The sequence below is a fragment of the Oncorhynchus mykiss genome, chromosome 4 (genome assembly GCF_057628025.1).
Source record: "Oncorhynchus mykiss isolate SJ-2025 chromosome 4, ASM5762802v1, whole genome shotgun sequence".
NCBI lineage: Eukaryota > Metazoa > Chordata > Actinopteri > Salmoniformes > Salmonidae > Oncorhynchus > Oncorhynchus mykiss.
The window spans coordinates 21,528,576-21,550,868 of NC_143025.1; the positions used below are offsets into that span (position 1 = coordinate 21,528,576).

Here is a 22,293-nt window from a genome sequence, read left to right on the forward strand (position 1 = left end):
CAGACACATAGTCACACACACACACTGGCCTGTCAGCTGAAGGAACGCAGACAGACAGACAGATGGCCAACAGGTGACTTGGCACTATCTTGTTCACCAGGCACCCAGGTGAGGTCATCACAGGCCATACACCAAATCTTATACACCAGTTCTATACCTCCAACTCCACCCTACACAAACTCTACATCAGAGTCAATACCTTCAAATCTACCATAAACCAGCCCTACATCAGTCTATACCTCCAACTCCACCCTACACAAGCCCTACACCACAGTCTATACCTCCAACTCCACCCTACACCAACTCTACATCAGAGTCTATACCTCCAACTCCACCCTACACCAGCCCTACATCAGAGTCTATACCTCCAACTCCACCCTACACCAGCCCTACATCAGAGTCTATACCTCCAACTCCACCCTACACCAGCCCTACATCAGAGTCTATACCTCCCACTTCACCCTACACCAGCCCTACACCAGCCCTACATCAGAGTCTATACCTCCAACTCCACCCTACACCAGCCCTACATCAGTCTATACCTCCAACTCCACCCTACACCAGCCCTACATCAGAGTCTATACCTCCAACTCCACCCTACACCAGCCCTACATCAGAGTCTATACTTCCCACTTCACCCTACACCAGCCCTACATCAGAGTCTATACCTCCAACTCCACCCTACACCAGCCCTACATCAGAGTCTATACCTCCAACTCCACCCTACACCAGCCCTACATCAGTCTATACCTCCAACTCCACCCTACACCAGCCCTACATCAGAGTCTATACCTCCAACTCCACCCTACACCAGCCCTACATCAGAGTCTATACCTCCCACTTCACCCTACACCAGCCCTACATCAGAGTCTATACCTCCAACTCCACCCTACACCAGCTCTACATCAGAGTGGTGTAGAATGGGAGAAAAAAAAATGAGCGATGTTATCGGACACATTTTTAGCAGTACCTCCTCAAAGTGTTCTATATAGCCCCATTGCCTACAAGCCCAGTAACAAATTATTATTTTCAATGACGGCCTATGAACTGTGGGTTAACTGCCTGTTCAGGGGCAGAACGACAGACTGGCTGGGAGGACTGGTTTGGTTCACTTGTATCTGTGGTTCACGTGGGTTTCAGGATCCCAATGAAAACACACAGTTTAATAATGGAAGGATGTATCTTCAGATTCATCAAGGGTTATTTCCTCCACCGGTTCACTGGAATGCTGGTCATAGATGTATTTATTAGATGAAAATCAACTCATTACTTCTAATACACATACAGTGTGTACACTTCTGAACACACAGCTATAGTACACTTACTGTATAATCATGTACACACACACACACACACACACACACACACACACACACACACACACACACTGTACACGCACATACTGTGCACACACATACTGTGCACACACATACTGTGCACACTCTATCTCTGCACAGCTGGTTATTGCTGCAGTGGCCTTGTCCAAACACTGGGTAGAAGGAGCGAGGGAGTGAAAAATGCTCAGAGGAAGGAACCAGGCGATCAGCATTAATCATGCAGTATGGTGCACAGCACTAAGCACACACCCAGGAGACTGCACCACCCATTTACACACATACACACACTCCCCTCTCCCCCAGGACACACTGCAACATTCAGGAAACATTAGCAGCATTAGTGTGGAATGATAATTGAAACAAACATCTCATGGTTTCTTCATTTCTGGATTTGGGAGGGAACTGCTGTTGTGTGTGTGTGTGTGTGTGTGTGTGTGTGTGTGTGTGTGTGTGTGTGTGTGTGTATTTTACATGTGTTTCTACATGCCAGAGATCTGGGAACAATTGAAGACTATTATTGTCCTGCACTTTCTCCAGTTTTCAAACACAAGTTTTCAAACACAAGATTGAGAGCATTTTGCTCAGCGTAAACACACATTAACATGGGTACAAACACTAACCAGACACAAACCTGATATCTCTTTCTCACTCGCTGTCCCCCCCATACACACAGACCCACACACAAACACACACAACCAGACACTCAGACACTGTGCAGATGTAGATGTAACTGTATCCGTGAGAATTCCTTGCCTCCACTGAGATGTTGGGTGTAAGCTCCTCTCCTCTCCTCTCCTCTCCTCTCCTCTCCTCTCCTCTCTACGCCCCATTAGTCTTTACTGGTGGCTGGGGAGAGCTAACAGTGGGCTGAGGTGCAGGGCAGCACTGTGAACATGGCCTCCAGCCTTCATCTGTCTCCTGTCCTCTGGCTGCCAAAACCCACCTCTGACTGGGCCATAAAGACAGGTAGTCTATCATTTACTACTGTCGCCGTCATCCACTCTGCAGCCACTTCCAGCTCCCTATGTCAAGTAACTAAGCTTCAGTGTTTGTGAAAGACGAACACACAGTTTCTGTGAGCACAACAGAGTACCAGAGATGGGGTCCCATAGAGGTGCCCATAGGCACAGATCTAGGTTGAGCTTACCCTCCCTAAATCCTAACCTAACCCAGTAGTGGTAAAATGTGAAACTGACCTTAGATGAGTGTTATGTGGTTAACTGGACTTATAACCTTAAAACCCTTCCCACTCACCTGCACCAAAAGCAAAGAAGAAGGTCTGGGAGGGGTTTCTCTGGATGAGGGCGGAGATGCGGCGTGCCATTCGCTCATTGCGTTTGTAGATGAGCTCCTGGCGGAAGTAGTTGTCAATCTGAAGTGCCGTGGTCTTCTCATGGGCCGGCAGGGAACTGTTGATGAAGTGAGGGAGCTGAGGGGGAGGGGGGGGGGGGGGGGGGGGGGGGGGGGGAAGGAAGGGGAAAAAGAGAATGGAAGAGAGGGAGGGGAAAGAGAAGGACAGAGTGGGAGAACCAGGGAAGAGGAAAGAGAGGACAGAGTGAGAGAAGATGAAAGAGAGAAGGACAGAGTGGGAGAACCAGGGAAGACGAAAGAGACAAGGACATAGTCGGAGAGGGAGGGTGTTAGTGACGTCCTGCGTGTGAGACCTGGCAGGAGAAAGTGTTCCTGACATTTGTGCCAGCGTGTGTTGCATGACAGCCTGAAGGAAAATGACCAGCAGAGAGAGAGAGAGAGAGAGACGCAGAGAGAGAGAGAGGCAGAGAGAGAGAGAGAGAGAGAGAGCGAGAGAGAGAGAAAATGACACAGCTCTACTCTGCTGATGTGTGTGTGTGTTTGCATGCCTGCTTGCATGTGTGTGTGTGAATGTGTGTTTAATTGGGGTTTGATTGATTTACAGCAGACAGCTTCCTGGATGTAGTCAGCTCTTGGCCAGCTCAGAGGGATAGGCAGTCCATTAATCTGCAGAGATGATCAGGGGTCCAGGAGGAGCAGGAGGGGAGGGTTCTTGTGTTTAGAGGGGGGCCTCAAGGGCCACGGTTTTCAGAGGCCCTGCTCTATTATAAAGCTGCTCTGAAAGACACACACACACACACACACACCGGGGGCCAGGAGGCAGCAGAGCAGACTGCATCTGAGCTCCATCCCTGTGCTGTTCTCTGGGAGTATCCTGTTCACTTCCTTCCAGCTCTGGGGTCAAAGCATTTGTTAGGAGCAAGTTCCTCTCCACTTCCTGACCAGGGCTACTCCCCCCACTGGAGATGGAGGGAGTGAGGGGGGAGGAGGGAGGGTAATGACAGGAAGGGGTTATCAGGAGAGAGGTCAGAGAGAACAGGGCTGTGCATGGGCTGTGCGTGGGCTGTGAGAGAGCGAGAGAGAGAGAGAGAGAGAGAGAGAGAGAGAGAGAGAGAGAGAGTGTGTATCATGTCTCTTGGGGCTTTAAAGACTGATTGCCCAGAGGGCCTTGAAAAGTACTGTATGATGTACTGTACTGTATGTTCTGGACACCTGTAGCTGCTGTGTCTTATTGAGCTGCAGCACTAAAAGTCATGAGGAGGACTGGAGAGCTGAAAGCCAAGGGAGCATGGAAAGCTCCTAATCACGTACATGTGTGTGTGTCTGTGATGGGTTGCGCTGAGACATAGATGGGTCAGCTGTCGTACTCCTGTTAGCATGCAGTCTCTATCTCACACACTCCCCCAAAACACTCTCATCCCTCTCTCCCATCTCACACTCTCTTAATCTCCTCTCTCTGTCTCTCTCTCACCAATAATATCTCTGTCTGTCTCTCTCTGTCACCTCTCTCTCTCTTAATCTCCTCTCTCTGTCTCTCTCTCGCTCTCTCTTGCAGTGCATGCTGGGAGTTTTTTTGGAGTTTGAGTGTTTAGTGTGGAGGGCTCTGTCCTAACTAACTTTCTTTATTTTGTCCTTGGTCTTTTCTTTACATTTATTTTTTCTATAGTGGAGGGTTAATGCACTATTTGTTTTAGCGGTATCCACAGGTTTTTTCAAAGTTAGGGTGGAAGAGGACAGAGTTAGATTCCTGGGGTTTGGAAGGTGTGGTGTGCGCGATGGCTTCTCAGCCTAGCACGGAAGAGACGCTGTCGATACAGCATGGATTCAGGCATGTTCCTTAGAATGGTGTTAAAGTGGAGGAGGTTCTGCTTGCAGTCGGTGAACAGGTAGGAGCTGAATTTATACATTCTGCTTCTAGAATGAACAAAGCTGTGGTTGTCTTCATGAAAAGAGCAAATTTGGTTGGTAGGCTAATTGCTCGTGGAATATGTGTAAGGGGTGTTGGTGCAAATTTCACCTCTTTCTACCCCTTCGACCAGGGTGGTAGTTGCAAATTTGCCTCCGTTTATTACGGATGATCAAATCAGGAAAGAACTGAGTCGTTTCGGTAAGTTTGCTAGCGGTTTTCGTGTACTGTCAGCAGGCTTTCAGACAGATGCCGTTAAGCACGTTGTTTCGTTCCGGAGGCAAGTGTTTATGTTTCTGAATAACAATGAACAACAGCTAAATGTGCATTTTAAAGTGAGGCATGGTGAGGGGCTCAACGCAGGGTTTGCCAGCACAGATAGTCTACAGTGTTTTGAGTGTGGGGATTTGGGGAATAAAAGCTTTACGTACCCACATAAAGGCCATAGACAAGGTGAGGGTACAAGCACCAGTGGGGGAAATCGAGGTCAACGTGCAGGGGGCAAGATGCAGAGATGCAGAGGCTGGGCCTAGTCATGCTATGGATGGTGGTGTAGATGAGGCTGGGCCTAGTCATGCTATGGATGGTGGTGTAGATGACACTGGGTCTAGTCAGGTTATGAATGGTAGTGTAGATGAGGCTGGGCCTAGTCATGCCAGAGGGTGGGGTAGATGAGGCTGGGTCTATTCATGCTATGGATGGTGGTGTAGATGAGGCTGGGTCTATTCATGCTATGGATGGTGGGGTAGATGAGGCTGGGTCTAGTCATGCTATGAATGGTGGTGTAGATGAGGCTGGGTCTAGTCATGCTATGGATGGTGGTGTAGATGAGGCTGGGTCTAGTCATGCTATGAATGGTGGTGTAGATGAGGCTGGGTCTAGTCATGCTATGAATGGTGGTGTAGATGAGGCTGGGTCTAGTTATGCTATGGATGGTGGTGTAGATGAGGCTGGGTCTAGTCATGCTGTGGATGGTGGTGTAGAGGAGAATGGGTCTAGTCATGCTGTGGATGGTGGTGTAGATGAGGCTGGGCCTAGTCATGCCAGAGATGGTGGGGTAGATGAGGCTGGGTCTAGTCATGCTATGGATGGTGGTGTAGATGAGGCTGGGTCTAGTCATGCTATGGAAGGTGGTGTAGATGAGGCTGGGCCTAGTCATGCTATGGATGGTGGTGTAGATGAGGCTGGGCCTAGTCATGCCAGAGATGGTGGGGTAGATGAGGCTGGGTCTAGTCATAATATGAATGGTGGTGTAGATGAGGCTGGGTCTAGTCATGCTATGAATGGTGGTGTAGATGAGGCTGGGCCTAGTCATGCTATGGATGGTGGTGTAGATGAGGCTGGGCCTAGTCATGCTGTGGACGGTGGTGTAGATGAGGCTGGGTCTAGTCATGCTGTGGATGGTGGTGTAGATGAGGCTGGGTCAAGTCATGCTGTGGATGGTGGTGTAGATGAGGCTGGGTCTAGTCATGCTATGAATGGTGGTGTAGATGAGGCTGGGTCTAGTCATGCTATGGATGGTGGTGTAGATGAGACTGGGTCTAGTCATGCTATGGATGGTGGTGTAGATGAGGCTGGGTCTAGTCATGCTATGGGTGGTGTGGTAGATGAGGCTGGGTCTAGTCATGCTATGGATGGTGGTGTAGATGAGGCTGTGTCTAGTCATGCTATGGATGGTGGTGTAGATGACGCTGGGTCTAGTCATGCTATGGGTGGTGTGGTAGATGAGGCTGGGTCTAGTCATGCTATGAATGGTGGTGTAGATGAGGCTGGGTCTAGTCATGCTATGAATGGTGGTGTAGATGAGGCTGGGTCTAGTCATGCTATGGATGGTGGTGTAGATGAGGCTGGGTCTAGTCATGCTATGGATGGTGGTGTAGATGAGGCTGGGTCTAGTCATGCTATGGATGGTGGTGTAGATGATACTGGGTCTAGTCAGGTTATGAATGGTGGTGTAGATGAGGCTGGGCCTAGTCATGCCAGAGGGTGGGGTAGATGAGGCTGGGTCTATTCATGCTATGGATGGTGGTGTAGATGAGGCTGGGTCTATTCATGCTATGGATGGTTGGGTAGATGAGGCTGGGCCTAGTCAGGCTAGAGATGGTGGGGTAGCTGAAGCTGGGTCTATTCATGCTATGGATGGTGGTGTAGATGAGGCTGGGTCTAGTCATGCTATGAATGGTGATGTAGATGAGGCTGGGTCTAGTCATGCTATGAACGGTGGTGTAGATGAGGCTGGGTCTAGTCATGCTATGGATGGTGGTGTAGATGAGGCTGGGCCTAGTCATGCCAGAGATGGTGGGGTAGATGAAGCTGGGTCTAACGATGCTATGGATGGTGGTGTAGATGAGGCTGGGCCTAGTCATGCTATGGATGGTGGTGTAGAGGAGGCTGGGTCTAGTCAGGCTAGAGATGGGGGTGTAGCAGAGGCTGGGTCTAGTCAGGCTATGGATGGTGGTGTAGCGGAGGCTGGGTCTAGTCAGGCTAGAGATGGTGGTGTAGCAGAGGCTGGGTCTAGTCAGGCTATGGATGGTGGTGTAGCGGAGGCTGGGTCTAGTCAGGCTAGAGATGGTGGGGTAGCTGAGGCTGGGCCTAGTCATGCTATGGATGGTGGTGTAGATGAGGCTGGGTCTAGTCATGCTAGAGATGGTGGTGTAGATGAGGCTGGGTCTAGTCATGCTAGAGATGGTGGTGTAGATGAGGCTGGGTCTTGTCATGCTATGGATGGTGGGGTAGCTGAGGCTGGGCCTAGTCATGCTATGGATGGTGGTGTAGCTGAGGCAGGGCCTTTTCATGCTATGGATGGTGGGGTAGATGAGGCTGGGCCTAGTCATGCTATGGATGGTGGTGTAGATGAGGCTGGGCCTAGTCATGCCAGAGATGGTGGGGTAGATGAGGCTGGGTCTAGTCATGCTATGGATGGTGGTGTAGATGAGGCTGGGTCTAGTCATGCTATGGATGGTGGTGTAGATGAGGCTGGGCCTAGTCATGCTATGGATGGTGGTGTAGATGAGGCTGGGTCTAGTCATGCTATGAATGGTGGTGTAGATGAGGCTGGGTCTAGTCATGCTATGGATGGTGGTGTAGATGAGGCTGGGTCTAGTCATGCTATGAATGGTGGTGTAGATGAGGCTGGGTCTAGTCATGCTATGAATGGTGGTGTAGATGAGGCTGGGTCTAGTTATGCTATGGATGGTGGTGTAGATGAGGCTGGGTCTAGTCATGCTGTGGACGGTGGTGTAGATGAGGCTGGGTCTAGTCATGCTGTGGATGGTGGTGTAGATGAGGCTGGGTCTAGTCATGCTGTGGATGGTGGTGTAGATGAGGCTGGGTCTAGTCATGCTATGAATGGTGGTGTAGATGAGGCTGGGTCTAGTCATGCTATGGATGGTGGTGTAGATGAGACTGGGTCTAGTCATGCTATGGATGGTGGTGTAGATGAGGCTGGGTCTAGTCATGCTATGGGTGGTGTGGTAGATGAGGCTGGGTCTAGTCATGCTATGGATGGTGGTGTAGATGAGGCTGTGTCTAGTCATGCTATGGATGGTGGTGTAGATGACGCTGGGTCTAGTCATGCTATGGGTGGTGTGGTAGATGAGGCTGGGTCTAGTCATGCTATGAATGGTGGTGTAGATGAGGCTGGGTCTAGTCATGCTATGGGATGGTGGTGTAGATGAGGCTGGGTCTAGTCATGCTATGAATGGTGGTGTAGATGAGGCTGGGTCTAGTCATGCTATGAATGGTGGTGTAGATGAGGCTGGGCCTAGTCATGCTATGGATGGTGGTGTAGATGAGGCTGGGCCTAGTCATGCCAGAGATGGTGGGGTAGATGAGGCTGGGTCTAGTCATGCTATGGATGGTGGTGTAGATGAGGCTGGGTCTAGTCATGCTATGGATGGTGGTGTAGATGAGGCTGGGCCTAGTCATGCTATGGATGGTGGTGTAGATGAGGCTGGGTCTAGTCATGCTATGGATGGTGGTGTAGATGAGGCTGGGTCTAGTCATGCTATGAATGGTGTTGTAGATGAGGCTGGGTCTAGTCATGCTATGAATGGTGATGTAGATGAGGCTGGGTCTAGTTATGCTATGGATGGTGGTGTAGATGAGGCTGGGTCTAGTCATGCTGTGGACGGTGGTGTAGATGAGGCTGGGCCTAGTCATGCCAGAGATGGTGGGGTAGATGAGGCTGGGTCTAACGATGCTATGGATGGTGGTGTAGATGAGGCTGGGCCTAGTCATGCTATGGATGGTGGTGTAGAGGAGGCTGGGTCTAGTCAGGCTAGAGATGGCTGTGTAGCAGAGGCTGGGTCTAGTCAGGCTATGGATGGTGGTGTAGCGGAGGCTGGGTCTAGTCAGGCTAGAGATGGTGGGGTAGCTGAGGCTGGGCCTAGTCATGCTATGGATGGTGGTGTAGATGAGGCTGGGTCTAGTCATGCTAGAGATGGTGGTGTAGATGAGGCTGGGTCTAGTCATGCTAGAGATGGTGGTGTAGATGAGGCTGGGTCTTGTCATGCTATGGATGGTGGGGTAGCTGAGGCTGGGCCTAGTCATGCTATGGATGGTGGTGTAGCTGAGGCAGGGCCTTTTCATGCTATGGATGGTGGGGTAGATGAGGCTGGGCCTAGTCATGCTATGGATGGTGGTGTAGATGAGGCTGGGCCTAGTCATGCCAGAGATGGTGGGGTAGATGAGGCTGGGTCTAGTCATGCTATGGATGGTGGTGTAGATGAGGCTGGGTCTAGTCATGCTATGGATGGTGGTGTAGATGAGGCTGGGCCTAGTCATGCTATGGATGGTGGTGTAGATGAGGCTGGGTCTAGTCATGCTATGAATGGTGGTGTAGATGAGGCTGGGTCTAGTCATGCTATGGATGGTGGTGTAGATGAGGCTGGGTCTAGTCATGCTGTGGGTGGTGTGGTAGATGAGGCTGGGTCTAGTCATGCTATGGATGGTGGTGTAGATGAGGCTGTGTCTAGTCATGCTATGGATGGTGGTGTAGATGACGCTGGGTCTAGTCATGCTATGGGTGGTGTGGTAGATGAGGCTGGGTCTTGTCATGCTATGAATGGTGGTGTAGATGAGGCTGGGTCTAGTCATGCTATGGGATGGTGGTGTAGATGAGGCTGGGTCTAGTCAGGCTAGAGATGGTGGTGTAGATGAGGCTGGGTCTAGTCATGCTATGAATGGTGGTGTAGATGAGGCTGGGCCTAGTCCTGCTATGGATGGTGGTGTAGATGAGGCTGGGCCTAGTCATGCTATGGATGGTGGTGTAGATGAGGCTGGGTCTAGTCATGCTATGGGATGGTGGTGTAGATGAGGCTGGGTCTAGTCAGGCTAGAGATGGTGGTGTAGATGAGGCTGGGTCTAGTCATGCTATGGATGGTGGTGTAGATGACGCTGGGTCTAGTCATGCTATGGGTGGTGTGGTAGATGAGGCTGGGTCTAGTCATGCTATGAATGGTGGTGTAGATGAGGCTGGGTCTAGTCATGCTATGGGATGGTGGTGTAGATGAGGCTGGGTCTAGTCAGGCTAGAGATGGTGGTGTAGATGAGGCTGGGTCTAGTCATGCTATGAATGGTGGTGTAGATGAGGCTGGGCCTAGTCCTGCTATGGATGGTGTAGATGAGGCTGGGCCTAGTCATGCTATGGATGGTGGTGTAGATGAGGCTGGGTCTAGTCATGCTATGGGATGGTGGTGTAGATGAGGCTGGGTCTAGTCAGGCTAGAGATGGTGGTGTAGATGAGGCTGGGTCTAGTCATGCTATGGATGGTGGTGTAGATGAGGCTGGGTCTAGTCATGCAATGGATGGTGGTGTAGATGAGGCTGGGCCTAGTCATGCTATGGATGGTGGTGTAGATGAGGCTGGGTCTAGTCATGCTATGAATGGTGGTGTAGATGAGGCTGGGTCTAGTCATGCTATGGATGGTGGTGTAGATGAGGCTGGGTCTAGTCATGCTATGAATGGTGGTGTAGATGAGGCTGGGTCTAGTCATGCTATGAATGGTGATGTAGATGAGGCTGGGTCTAGTTATGCTATGGATGGTGGTGTAGATGAGGCTGGGTCTAGTCATGCTGTGGACGGTGGTGTAGATGAGGCTGGGCCTAGTCATGCCAGAGATGGTGGGGTAGATGAGGCTGGGTCTAACGATGCTATGGATGGTGGTGTAGATGAGGCTGGACCTAGTCATGCTATGGATGGTGGTGTAGAGGAGGCTGGGTCTAGTCAGGCTAGAGATGGGGGTGTAGCAGAGGCTGGGTCTAGTCAGGCTATGGATGGTGGTGTAGCGGAGGCTGGGTCTAGTCAGGCTAGAGATGGTGGTGTAGCAGAGGCTGGGTCTAGTCAGGCTATGGATGGTGGTGTAGCGGAGGCTGGGTCTAGTCAGGCTAGAGATGGTGGGGTAGCTGAGGCTGGGCCTAGTCATGCTATGGATGGTGGTGTAGATGAGGCTGGGTCTAGTCATGCTAGAGATGGTGGTGTAGATGAGGCTGGGTCTAGTCATGCTAGAGATGGTGGTGTAGATGAGGCTGGGTCTTGTCATGCTATGGATGGTGGGGTAGCTGAGGCTGGGCCTAGTCATGCTATGGATGGTGGTGTAGCTGAGGCAGGGCCGTTTCATGCTATGGATGGTGGGGTAGATGAGGCTGGGCCTAGTCATGCTATGGATGGTGGTGTAGATGAGGCTGGGCCTAGTCATGCCAGAGATGGTGGGGTAGATGAGGCTGGGTCTAGTCATGCTATGGATGGTGGTGTAGATGAGGCTGGGCCTAGTCATGCTATGGATGGTGGTGTAGATGAGGCTGGGTCTAGTCATGCTATGAATGGTGGTGTAGATGAGGCTGGGTCTAGTCATGCTATGAATGGTGGTGTAGATGAGGCTGGGTCTAGTCATGCTATGGATGGTGGTGTAGATGAGACTGGGTCTAGTCATGCTATGGATGGTGGTGTAGATGAGGCTGGGTCTAGTCATGCTATGGGTGGTGTGGTAGATGAGGCTGGGTCTAGTCATGCTATGGATGGTGGTGTAGATGAGGCTGTGTCTAGTCATGCTATGGATGGTGGTGTAGATGACGCTGGGTCTAGTCATGCTATGGGTGGTGTGGTAGATGAGGCTGGGTCTAGTCATGCTATGGGATGGTGGTGTAGATGAGGCTGGGTCTAGTCAGGCTAGAGATGGTGGTGTAGATGAGGCTGGGTCTAGTCATGCTATGAATGGTGGTGTAGATGAGGCTGGGCCTAGTCATGCTATGGATGGTGGTGTAGATGAGGCTGGGCCTAGTCATGCCAGAGATGGTGGGGCAGATGAGGCTGGGTCTAGTCATGCTATGGATGGTGGTGTAGATGAGGCTGGGTCTAGTCATGAAATGGACGGTGGTGTAGATGAGGCTGGGCCTAGTCATGCTATGGATGGTGGTGTAGATGAGGCTGGGTCTAGTCATGCTATGAATGGTGGTGTAGATGAGGCTGGGTCTAGTCATGCTATGGATGGTGGTGTAGATGAGGCTGGGTCTAGTCATGCTATGAATGGTGGTGTAGATGAGGCTGGGTCTAGTCATGCTATGAATGGTGGTGTAGATGAGGCTGGGTCTAGTTATGCTATGGATGGTGGTGTAGATGAGGCTGGGTCTAGTCATGCTGTGGACGGTGGTGTAGATGAGGCTGGGTCTAGTCATGCTGTGGATGGTGGTGTAGATGAGGCTGGGTCTAGTCATGCTGTGGATGGTGGTGTAGATGAGGCTGGGTCTAGTCATGCTATGAATGGTGGTGTAGATGAGGCTGGGTCTAGTCATGCTATGGATGGTGGTGTAGATGAGGCTGGGTCTAGTCATGCTGTGGATGGTGGTGTAGATGAGGCTGGGTCTAGTCATGCTATGAATGGTGGTGTAGATGAGGCTGGGTCTAGTCATGCTATGGATGGTGGTGTAGATGAGACTGGGTCTAGTCATGCTATGGATGGTGGTGTAGATGAGGCTGGGTCTAGTCATGCTATGGGTGGTGTGGTAGATGAGGCTGGGTCTAGTCATGCTATGGATGGTGGTGTAGATGAGGCTGTGTCTAGTCATGCTATGGATGGTGGTGTAGATGAGGCTGGGTCTAGTCATGCTATGGGTGGTGTGGTTGATGAGACTGGGTCTAGTCATGCTATGAATGGTGGTGTAGATGAGGCTGGGTCTAGTCATGCTGTGGGATGGTGGTGTAGATGAGGCTGGGTCTAGTCAGGCTAGAGATGGTGGTGTAGATGAGGCTGGGTCTAGTCATGCTGTGGACGGTGGTGTAGATGAGGCTGGGTCTAGTCATGCTGTGGATGGTGGTGTAGATGAGGCTGGGTCTAGTCATGCTGTGGATGGTGGTGTAGATGAGGCTGGGTCTAGTCATGCTATGAATGGTGGTGTAGATGAGGCTGGGTCTTGTCATGCTATGGATGGTGGGGTAGCTGAGGCTGGGCCTAGTCATGCTATGGATGGTGGTGTAGCTGAGGCAGGGCCTTTTCATGCTATGGATGGTGGGGTAGATGAGGCTGTGCCTAGTCATGCTATGGATGGTGGTGTAGATGAGGCTGGGCCTAGTCATGCCAGAGATGGTGGGGTAGATGAGGCTGGGTCTAGTCATGCTATGGATGGTGGTGTAGATGAGGCTGGGTCTAGTCATGCTATGGATGGTGGTGTAGATGAGGCTGGGCCTAGTCATGCTATGGATGGTGGTGTAGATGAGGCTGGGTCTAGTCATGCTATGAATGGTGGTGTAGATGAGGCTGGGTCTAGTCATGCTATGGATGGTGGTGTAGATGAGGCTGGGTCTAGTCATGCTATGAATGGTGGTGTATATGAGGCTGGGTCTAGTCATGCTATGGATGGTGGTGTAGATGAGGCTGGGTCTAGTTATGCTATGGATGGTGGTGTAGATGAGGCTGGGTCTAGTCATGCTGTGGATGGTGGTGTAGATGAGGCTGGGTCTAGTCATGCTGTGGACGGTGGTGTAGATGAGGCTGGGTCTAGTCATGCTGTGGATGGTGGTGTAGATGAGGCTGGGTCTAGTCATGCTGTGGATGGTGGTGTAGATGAGGCTGGGTCTAGTCATGCTATGAATGGTGGTGTAGATGAGGCTGGGTCTAGTCATGCTATGGATGGTGGTGTAGATGAGACTGGGTCTAGCCATGCTATGGATGGTGGTGTAGATGAGGCTGGGTCTAGTCATGCTATGGGTGGTGTGGTAGATGAGGCTGGGTCTAGTCATGCTATGGATGGTGGTGTAGATGAGGCTGTGTCTAGTCATGCTATGGATGGTGGTGTAGATGAGGCTGGGTCTAGTCATGCTATGGGTGGTGTGGTAGATGAGGCTGGGTCTAGTCATGCTATGAATGGTGGTGTAGATGAGGCTGGGTCTAGTCATGCTATGGGATGGTGGTGTAGATGAGGCTGGGTCTAGTCAGGCTAGAGATGGTGGTGTAGATGAGGCTGGGTCTAGTCATGCTGTGGACGGTGGTGTAGATGAGGCTGGGTCTAGTCATGCTGTGGATGGTGGTGTAGATGAGGCTGGGTCTAGTCATGCTGTGGATGGTGGTGTAGATGAGGCTGGGTCTAGTCATGCTATGAATGGTGGTGTAGATGAGGCTGGGTCTTGTCATGCTATGGATGGTGGGGTAGCTGAGGCTGGGCCTAGTCATGCTATGGATGGTGGTGTAGCTGAGGCAGGGCCTTTTCATGCTATGGATGGTGGTGTAGATGAGGCTGGGCCTAGTCATGCTATGGATGGTGGTGTAGATGAGGCTGGGCCTAGTCATGCCAGAGATGGTGGGGTAGATGAGGCTGGGTCTAGTCATGCTATGGATGGTGGTGTAGATGAGGCTGGGTCTAGTCATGCTATGGATGGTGGTGTAGATGAGGCTGGGCCTAGTCATGCTATGGATGGTGGTGTAGATGAGGCTGGGTCTAGTCATGCTATGAATGGTGGTGTAGATGAGGCTGGGTCTAGTCATGCTATGGATGGTGGTGTAGATGAGGCTGGGTCTAGTCATGCTATGAATGGTGGTGTAGATGAGGCTGGGTCTAGTCATGCTATGAACGGTGGTGTAGATGAGGCTGGGACTAGTTATGCTATGGATGGTGGTGTAGATGAGGCTGGGTCTAGTCATGCTGTGGACGGTGGTGTAGATGAGGCTGGGTCTAGTCATGCTGTGGATGGTGGTGTAGATGAGGCTGGGTCTAGTCATGCTGTGGATGGTGGTGTAGATGAGGCTGGGTCTAGTCATGCTATGAATGGTGGTGTAGATGAGGCTGGGTCTAGTCATGCTATGGATGGTGGTGTAGATGAGACTGGGTCTAGTCATGCTATGGATGGTGGTGTAGATGAGGCTGGGTCTAGTCATGCTATGGGTGGTGTGGTAGATGAGGCTGGGTCTAGTCATGCTATGGATGGTGGTGTAGATGAGGCTGTGTCTAGTCATGCTATGGATGGTGGTGTAGATGACGCTGGGTCTAGTCATAATATGGGTGGTGTGGTAGATGAGGCTGGGTCTAGTCATGCTATGAATGGTGGTGTAGATGAGGCTGGGTCTAGTCATGCTATGGGATGGTGGTGTAGATGAGGCTGGGTCTAGTCAGGCTAGAGATGGTGGTGTAGATGAGGCTGGGTCTAGTCATGCTATGAATGGTGGTGTAGATGAGGCTGGGCCTAGTCATGCTATGGATGGTGGTGTAGATGAGGCTGGGCCTAGTCATGCCAGAGATGGTGGGGTAGATGAGGCTGGGTCTAGTCATGCTATGGATGGTGGTGTAGATGAGGCTGGGTCTAGTCATGCTATGGATGGTGGTGTAGATGAGGCTGGGCCTAGTCATGCTATGGATGGTGGTGTAGATGAGGCTGGGTCTAGTCATGCTATGAATGGTGGTGTAGATGAGGCTGGGTCTAGTCATGCTATGGATGGTGGTGTAGATGAGGCTGGGTCTAGTCATGCTATGAATGGTGGTGTAGATGAGGCTGGGTCTAGTCATGCTATGAATGGTGGTGTAGATGAGGCTGGGTCTAGTTATGCTATGGATGGTGGTGTAGATGAGGCTGGGTCTAGTCATGCTGTGGACGGTGGTGTAGATGAGGCTGGGTCTAGTCATGCTGTGGATGGTGGTGTAGATGAGGCTGGGTCTAGTCATGCTGTGGATGGTGGTGTAGATGAGGCTGGGTCTAGTCATGCTATGAATGGTGGTGTAGATGAGGCTGGGTCTAGTCATGCTATGGATGGTGGTGTAGATGAGGCTGGGTCTAGTCATGCTGTGGATGGTGGTGTAGATGAGGCTGGGTCTAGTAATGCTGTGGACGGTGGTGTAGATGAGGCTGGGTCTAGTCATGCTGTGGATGGTGGTGTAGATGAGGCTGGGTCTAGTCATGCTGTGGATGGTGGTGTAGATGAGGCTGGGTCTAGTCATGCTATGAATGGTGGTGTAGATGAGGCTGGGTCTAGTCATGCTATGGATGGTGGTGTAGATGAGGCTGGGTCTAGTCATGCTGTGGGTGGTGTGGTAGATGAGGCTGGGTCTAGTCATGCTATGAATGGTGGTGTAGATGAGGCTGGGTCTAGTCATGCTATGGGATGGTGGTGTAGATGAGGCTGGGTCTAGTCATGCTGTGGACGGTGGTGTAGATGAGGCTGGGTCTAGTCATGCTGTGGATGGTGGTGTAGATGAGGCTGGGTCTAGTCATGCTGTGGATGGTGGTGTAGATGAGGCTGGGTCTAGTCATGCTGTGGATGGTGGTGTAGATGAGGCTGGGTCTAGTCATGCTATGAATGGTGGTGTAGATGAGGCTGGGTCTAGTCATGCTATGGATGGTGGTGTAGATGAGGCTGGGTCTAGTCATGCTGTGGGTGGTGTGGTAGATGAGGCTGGGTCTAGTCATGCTATGAATGGTGGTGTAGATGAGACTGGGTCTAGTCATGCTATGGGATGGTGGTGTAGATGAGGCTGGGTCTAGTCAGGCTAGAGATGGTGGTGTAGATGAGGCTGGGTCTAGTCATGCTGTGGACGGTGGTGTAGATGAGGCTGGGTCTAGTCATGCTGTGGATGGTGGTGTAGATGAGGCTGGGTCTAGTCATGCTGTGGATGGTGGTGTAGATGAGGCTGGGTCTAGTCATGCTATGAATGGTGGTGTAGATGAGGCTGGGTCTAGTCATGCTATGGATGGTGGTGTAGATGAGGCTGGGTCTAGTCATGCTATGGATGGTGGTGTAGATGAGGCTGGGTCTAGTCATGCTATGGATGGTGGTGTAGATGAGGCTGGGTCTAGTCATGCTATGAATGGTGGTGTAGATGAGGCTGGGTCTAGTCATGCTATGGATGGTGGTGTAGATGAGGCTGGGTCTAGTCATGCTGTGGGTGGTGTGGTAGATGAGGCTGGGTCTAGTCATGCTATGAATGGTGGTGTAGATGAGGCTGGGTCTAGTCATGCTATGGGATGGTGGTGTAGATGAGGCTGGGTCTAGTCAGGCTAGAGATGGTGGTGTAGATGAGGCTGGGTCTAGTCATGCTGTGGACGGTGGTGTAGATGAGGCTGGGTCTAGTCATGCTGTGGATGGTGGTGTAGATGAGGCTGGGTCTAGTCATGCTGTGGATGGTGGTGTAGATGAGGCTGGGTCTAGTCATGCTATGAATGGTGGTGTAGATGAGGCTGGGTCTAGTCATGCTATGGATGGTGGTGTAGATGAGGCTGGGTCTAGTCATGCTGTGGGTGGTGTGGTAGATGAGGCTGGGTCTAGTCATGCTATGAATGGTGGTGTAGATGAGGCTGGGTCTAGTCATGCTATGGGATGGTGGTGTAGATGAGGCTGGGTCTAGTCAGGCTAGAGATGGTGGTGTAGATGAGGCTGGGTCTAGTCATGCTGTGGACGGTGGTGTAGATGAGGCTGGGTCTAGTCATGCTGTGGATGGTGGTGTAGATGAGGCTGGGTCTAGTCATGCTGTGGATGGTGGTGTAGATGAGGCTGGGTCTAGTCATGCTATGAATGGTGGTGTAGATGAGGCTGGGTCTAGTCATGCTATGGATGGTGGTGTAGATGAGGCTGGGTCTAGTCATGCTATGGATGGTGGTGTAGATGAGGCTGGGTCTAGTCATGCTATGGATGGTGGTGTAGATGAGGCTGGGTCTAGTCATGCTGTGGACGGTGGTGTAGATGAGGCTGGGTCTAGTCATGCTGTGGATGGTGGTGTAGATGAGGCTGGGTCTAGTCATGCTGTGGATGGTGGTGTAGATGAGGCTGGGTCTAGTCATGCTATGAATGGTGGTGTAGATGAGGCTGGGTCTAGTCATGCTATGGATGGTGGTGTAGATGAGGCTGGGTCTAGTCATGCTGTGGGTGGTGTGGTAGATGAGGCTGGGTCTAGTCATGCTATGAATGGTGGTGTCGATGAGGCTGGGTCTAGTCATGCTATGGGATGGTGGTGTAGATGAGGCTGGGTCTAGTCAGGCTAGAGATGGTGGTGTAGATGAGGCTGGGTCTAGTCATGCTGTGGACGGTGGTGTAGATGAGGCTGGGTCTAGTCATGCTGTGGATGGTGGTGTAGATGAGGCTGGGTCTAGTCATGCTGTGGATGGTGGTGTAGATGAGGCTGGGTCTAGTCATGCTATGAATGGTGGTGTAGATGAGGCTGGGTCTAGTCATGCTATGGATGGTGGTGTAGATGAGGCTGGGTCTAGTCATGCTATGGATGGTGGTGTAGATGAGGCTGGGTCTAGTCATGCTATGGATGGTGGTGTAGATGAGGCTGGGTCTAGTCAGGCTAGAGATGGTGGTGTAGATGAGGCTGGGTCTAGTCATGCTATGGATGGTGGTGTAGATGAGGCTGGGTCTAGTCAGGCTAGAGATGGTGGTGTAGATGAGGCTGGGTCTAGTCATGCTATGAATGGTGGTGTAGATGAGGCTGGGTCTAGTCATGCTATGGATGGTGGTGTAGATGAGGCTGGGTCTAGTCAGGCTAGAGATGGTGATGTAGATGAGGCTGGGTCTAGTCATGCTGTGGATGGTGGTGTAGATGAGGCTGGGTCTAGTCATGCTATGGATGGTGGTGTAGATGAGGCTGGGTCTAGTCATGCTATGAATGGTGGTGTAGATGAGGCTGGGTCTAGTCATGCTATGAATGGTGGTGTAGCGGAGGCTGGGCCTTTTTTTCTTTTTTTTTCTTTATTTAACCAGGTAGGGTAGTTGAGCACAAGTTCTCATTTGCAACTGCGACCTGGCCAAGATAAAGCATAGCAGTGTGAACAGACAACAACACAGAGTTACACATGGAGTAAACAATAAACAATAAACAAGTCAATAACATAGTAGAAAAAAAAGAATCTATATACACTGTGTGCAAAAGGTATGAGGAGGTAGGCAATAAATAGGCCATAGGAGTGAATAATTACAATTTAGCAGATTAACACTGGAGTGATAAAGGATCAGTTGAACATGTGCAGGTAGAGATACTGGTGTGCAAAAGAGCAGAAAAGTAAATGAAATAAAAACAGTATGGGGATGAGGTAGGTAAATTGGGTGGGATATACCGATATACCGATGGACTATGTACAGCTGCAGCGATCAGTTAGCTGCTCAGATAGCAGATGTTTAAAGTTGGTGAGGGAGATAAAAGTCTCCAACTTCAGAGATTTTTGCAATTCGTACCAGTTGCAGGCAGCAGAGAACTGGAACGAAAGGCGGCCAAATTAGGTTTTGGCTTTAGGGATGATCAGTGAGATACACCTGCTGGAGCGTGTGCTATGGGTGGGTGTTGCCATCGTGACCAGTGTACTGAGATAATGTGGTGCTTTACCTAGCATAGACTTGTAGATGATCTGGAGCCAGTGGGTCTGGCGAACATGTAGCGAGGGCCAGCCGACTAGAGCATACAGGTCGCAGTGGTGAGTGGTATAAGGTGCTTTAGTAAAAAAATGGATGGCACTGTGATAAACTGCATCCAGTTTGCTGAGTAGAGTATTGGAAGCTATTTTGTAGATGACATTGCCGAAGTCGAGGATCGGTAGGATAGTCAGTTTTACTAGGGTAAGTTTTGCGGCGTGAGTGAAGGAGGCTTTGTTGCGAAATAGAAAGCAGATTTTAGATTTGATTTTGGATTGGAGATGTTTGATATGAGTCTGGAAGGAGAGTTTGCAGTCTAGCCAGACACCTAGGTACTTATAGATGTCCACTTATTCTAGGTCGGAACCATCCAGGGTGGTGAAGCTAGTCGGGCGTGCGGGTGCAGGCAGCGAAAGGTTGAAAAGCATGCATTTGGTTTTACTAGCGTTTAAGAGCAGTTGGAGGCCACGGAAGGAGTGTTGTATGGCACTGAAGGTCGTTTGGGGGTTAGATAGCACAGTGTCCAAGGAAGGGCCAGAAGTATACAGAATGGTGTCGTCTGCGTAGAGGTGGATCAGGGAATCGCCCGCAGCAAGAGCAACATCATTGATATATACAGACAAAAGAGTCGGCCCGAGAATTGAACCCTGTGGTACCCCCATAGAGACTGCCAGAGGACCGGACAACATGCCCTCCGATTTGACACACTGAACTCTGTCTGCAAAGTAGTTGGTGAACGAGGCAAGGCAGTCATTAGAAAAACCGAGGCTACTGAGTCTGCCGATAAGAATATGGTGATTGACAGAGTCGAAAGCCTTGGCCAGGTCGATGAAGACAGCTGCACAGTACTGTCTTTTATCAATGGCGGTTATAATATCGTTTAGTATCTTGAGCGTGGCTGAGGTGCACCCGTGACCGGCTCGGAAACCAGATTGCACAGCGGAGAAGGTACGGTGGGATTCAAGATGGTCAGTGGTCTGTATGTTGACGTGGCTTTCGAAGACCTTAGATAGGCAGGGGAGGATAGATATAGGCCTGTAACAGTTTGGGTCCAGGGTGTCTCCCCCTTTGAAGAAGGGGATGACCGCGGCAGCTTTCCAATCCTTGGGATCTCAGATGATACGAAGGAGAGGTTGAACATGCTGGTAATAGGGGTTGCGACAATGGCGGCAGACAGTTTCAGAAATAGAGGGTCCAGATTGTCAAGCCCAGCTGATTTGTAGGGGTCAAGGTTTTGCAGCTCTTTCAGAACATCTGCTTTCTGGATTTGGGTAAAGGAGAAGCTGGGGAGGCATGGGCGAGTACCTGCGAGGGGGGGGGGGGCGGAGCTGTTGACCGAGGTTGGAGTAGCCAGGAGGAAGGTATGGCCAGCCGTTGAGAAATGCTTGTTGAAGTTTTCGATTATCACGGATTTATCGGTGGTGACCGTGTTACCTAGCCTCAGTGCAGTGGGCAGCTGGGAGGAGGTGCTCTTGTTCTCCATGGACTTTACAGTGTCCCAGAACTTTTTGGAGTTAGACGTAGAGGATGAAAATTTCTGCTTGAAAAAGCCTTTGCTTTCCTGACTGACTGCGTGTATTGGTCCCTGACTTCCCTGAACAGTTGCATATCGCGGGGATGCTATTGCAGTCTGCCACAGGATGTTTTTGTGCTGGTCGAGGGCAGTCAGGTCTGGAGTGAACCAAGGGCTATATCTGTTCTTAGTTCTGCATTTTTTGAACGGAGTATGCTTGTCTAAGATGGTGAGGAAGTTACTTTTAAAGAATGACCAGGCATCCTCAACTGACGGGATGAGGTCAATATCCTTCCAGGATACCCGGGCCAGGTCGTTTAGAAAGGCCTGCTCGCAGAAGTGTTTTAGGGAGCGTTTGACAGTGATGAGGGGTGATCGTTTGACCGCGGACCCGTAGCGGATACAGGCAATGAGGCAGTGATCGCTGAGATCCTGATTGAAGACAGCAGAGGTGTATTTGGAGGGCAAGTTGGTCAGGATAATGTCAATTAGGGTGCCCATGTTTATGGATTTAGGGTTGTACCTGGTGGGTTCCTTGATGATTTGTGTGAGATTGAGGGCATCTAGCTTAGATTGTAGGACTGCCGGGGTGTTAAGCATATCCCAGTTTAGGTCACCTAACAGAACAAACTCTGAAGCTAGATGGGGGGAGATCAATTCACAGATGGTGTCCTGGGCACAGCTGGGAGCTGAGGGTGTCGGTAGCAGGCGGCAACAGTGAGAGACTTATTTCTGGAGAGATTCATTTTTAAAATTATAAGTTCGAACTGTTTGGGCATAGACCTGGAAAGTATGACAGAACTTTGCAGGCTATCTCTGCAGTAGATTGCAACTCCTCCCCCTTTGGCAGTTCTATCTTGATGGAAAGTGTTAAAGTTGGGTATGGAACATTTTTGGTGGCCTTCCTAAGCCATGATTCAGACACGGCAAGGACATCAGGGTTGGCAGAGTGTGCTAAAGCAGTGAGTAAAACAAACTTAGGGAGGAGGCTTCTGATGTTGACATGCATGAAACCAAGGCTTTTTCGATCACAGAAGTCAACAAATGAGGGTGCCTGGGGACATGCAGGGCCTGGGTTTACCTCCACATCACCCGAGGAACAGAGGAGGAGTAGGATGAGGGTGCGGCTAAAGGCTAGCCCGGGGGTGGTAGGGGGGGTCTGCTCAGACGGAGGACGGTTGAAGGCACAGCGGATGGAGTATTCGTCGGCAGACCAGTCGTGGTGGTGCGGCGGAGGGCCGTGTCGACAGATAATCCAAGCCAGATGGCGAAAGTGGTATTGTAGAATTTAGTTTACAGGGAGATGTTCCTGGCTCACGGCTAACTAGTGCTAGCTTCGTGGCAGTGGCGTTAGCCAAGGTCCAGAGTTTACAGCAAGGATCCGGTGGAGTATTTGGCTCTA

General features: G+C 50.9%; 1 protein-coding gene across 1 annotated transcript in view; it reads right to left on the bottom strand.

Moving 5' to 3' along the window:
• Positions 1–22,293, bottom strand: part of LOC110521498 (metalloprotease TIKI2) — a 106,302-nt gene that overhangs the window by 19,213 nt on the left and 64,796 nt on the right. The window contains exon 4 of the mRNA XM_036969004.2: positions 2,592–2,766. Within this exon, the coding sequence (XP_036824899.2) occupies positions 2,592–2,766 (175 nt within the window). The remainder of the gene's footprint in view (positions 1–2,591; positions 2,767–22,293) is intronic.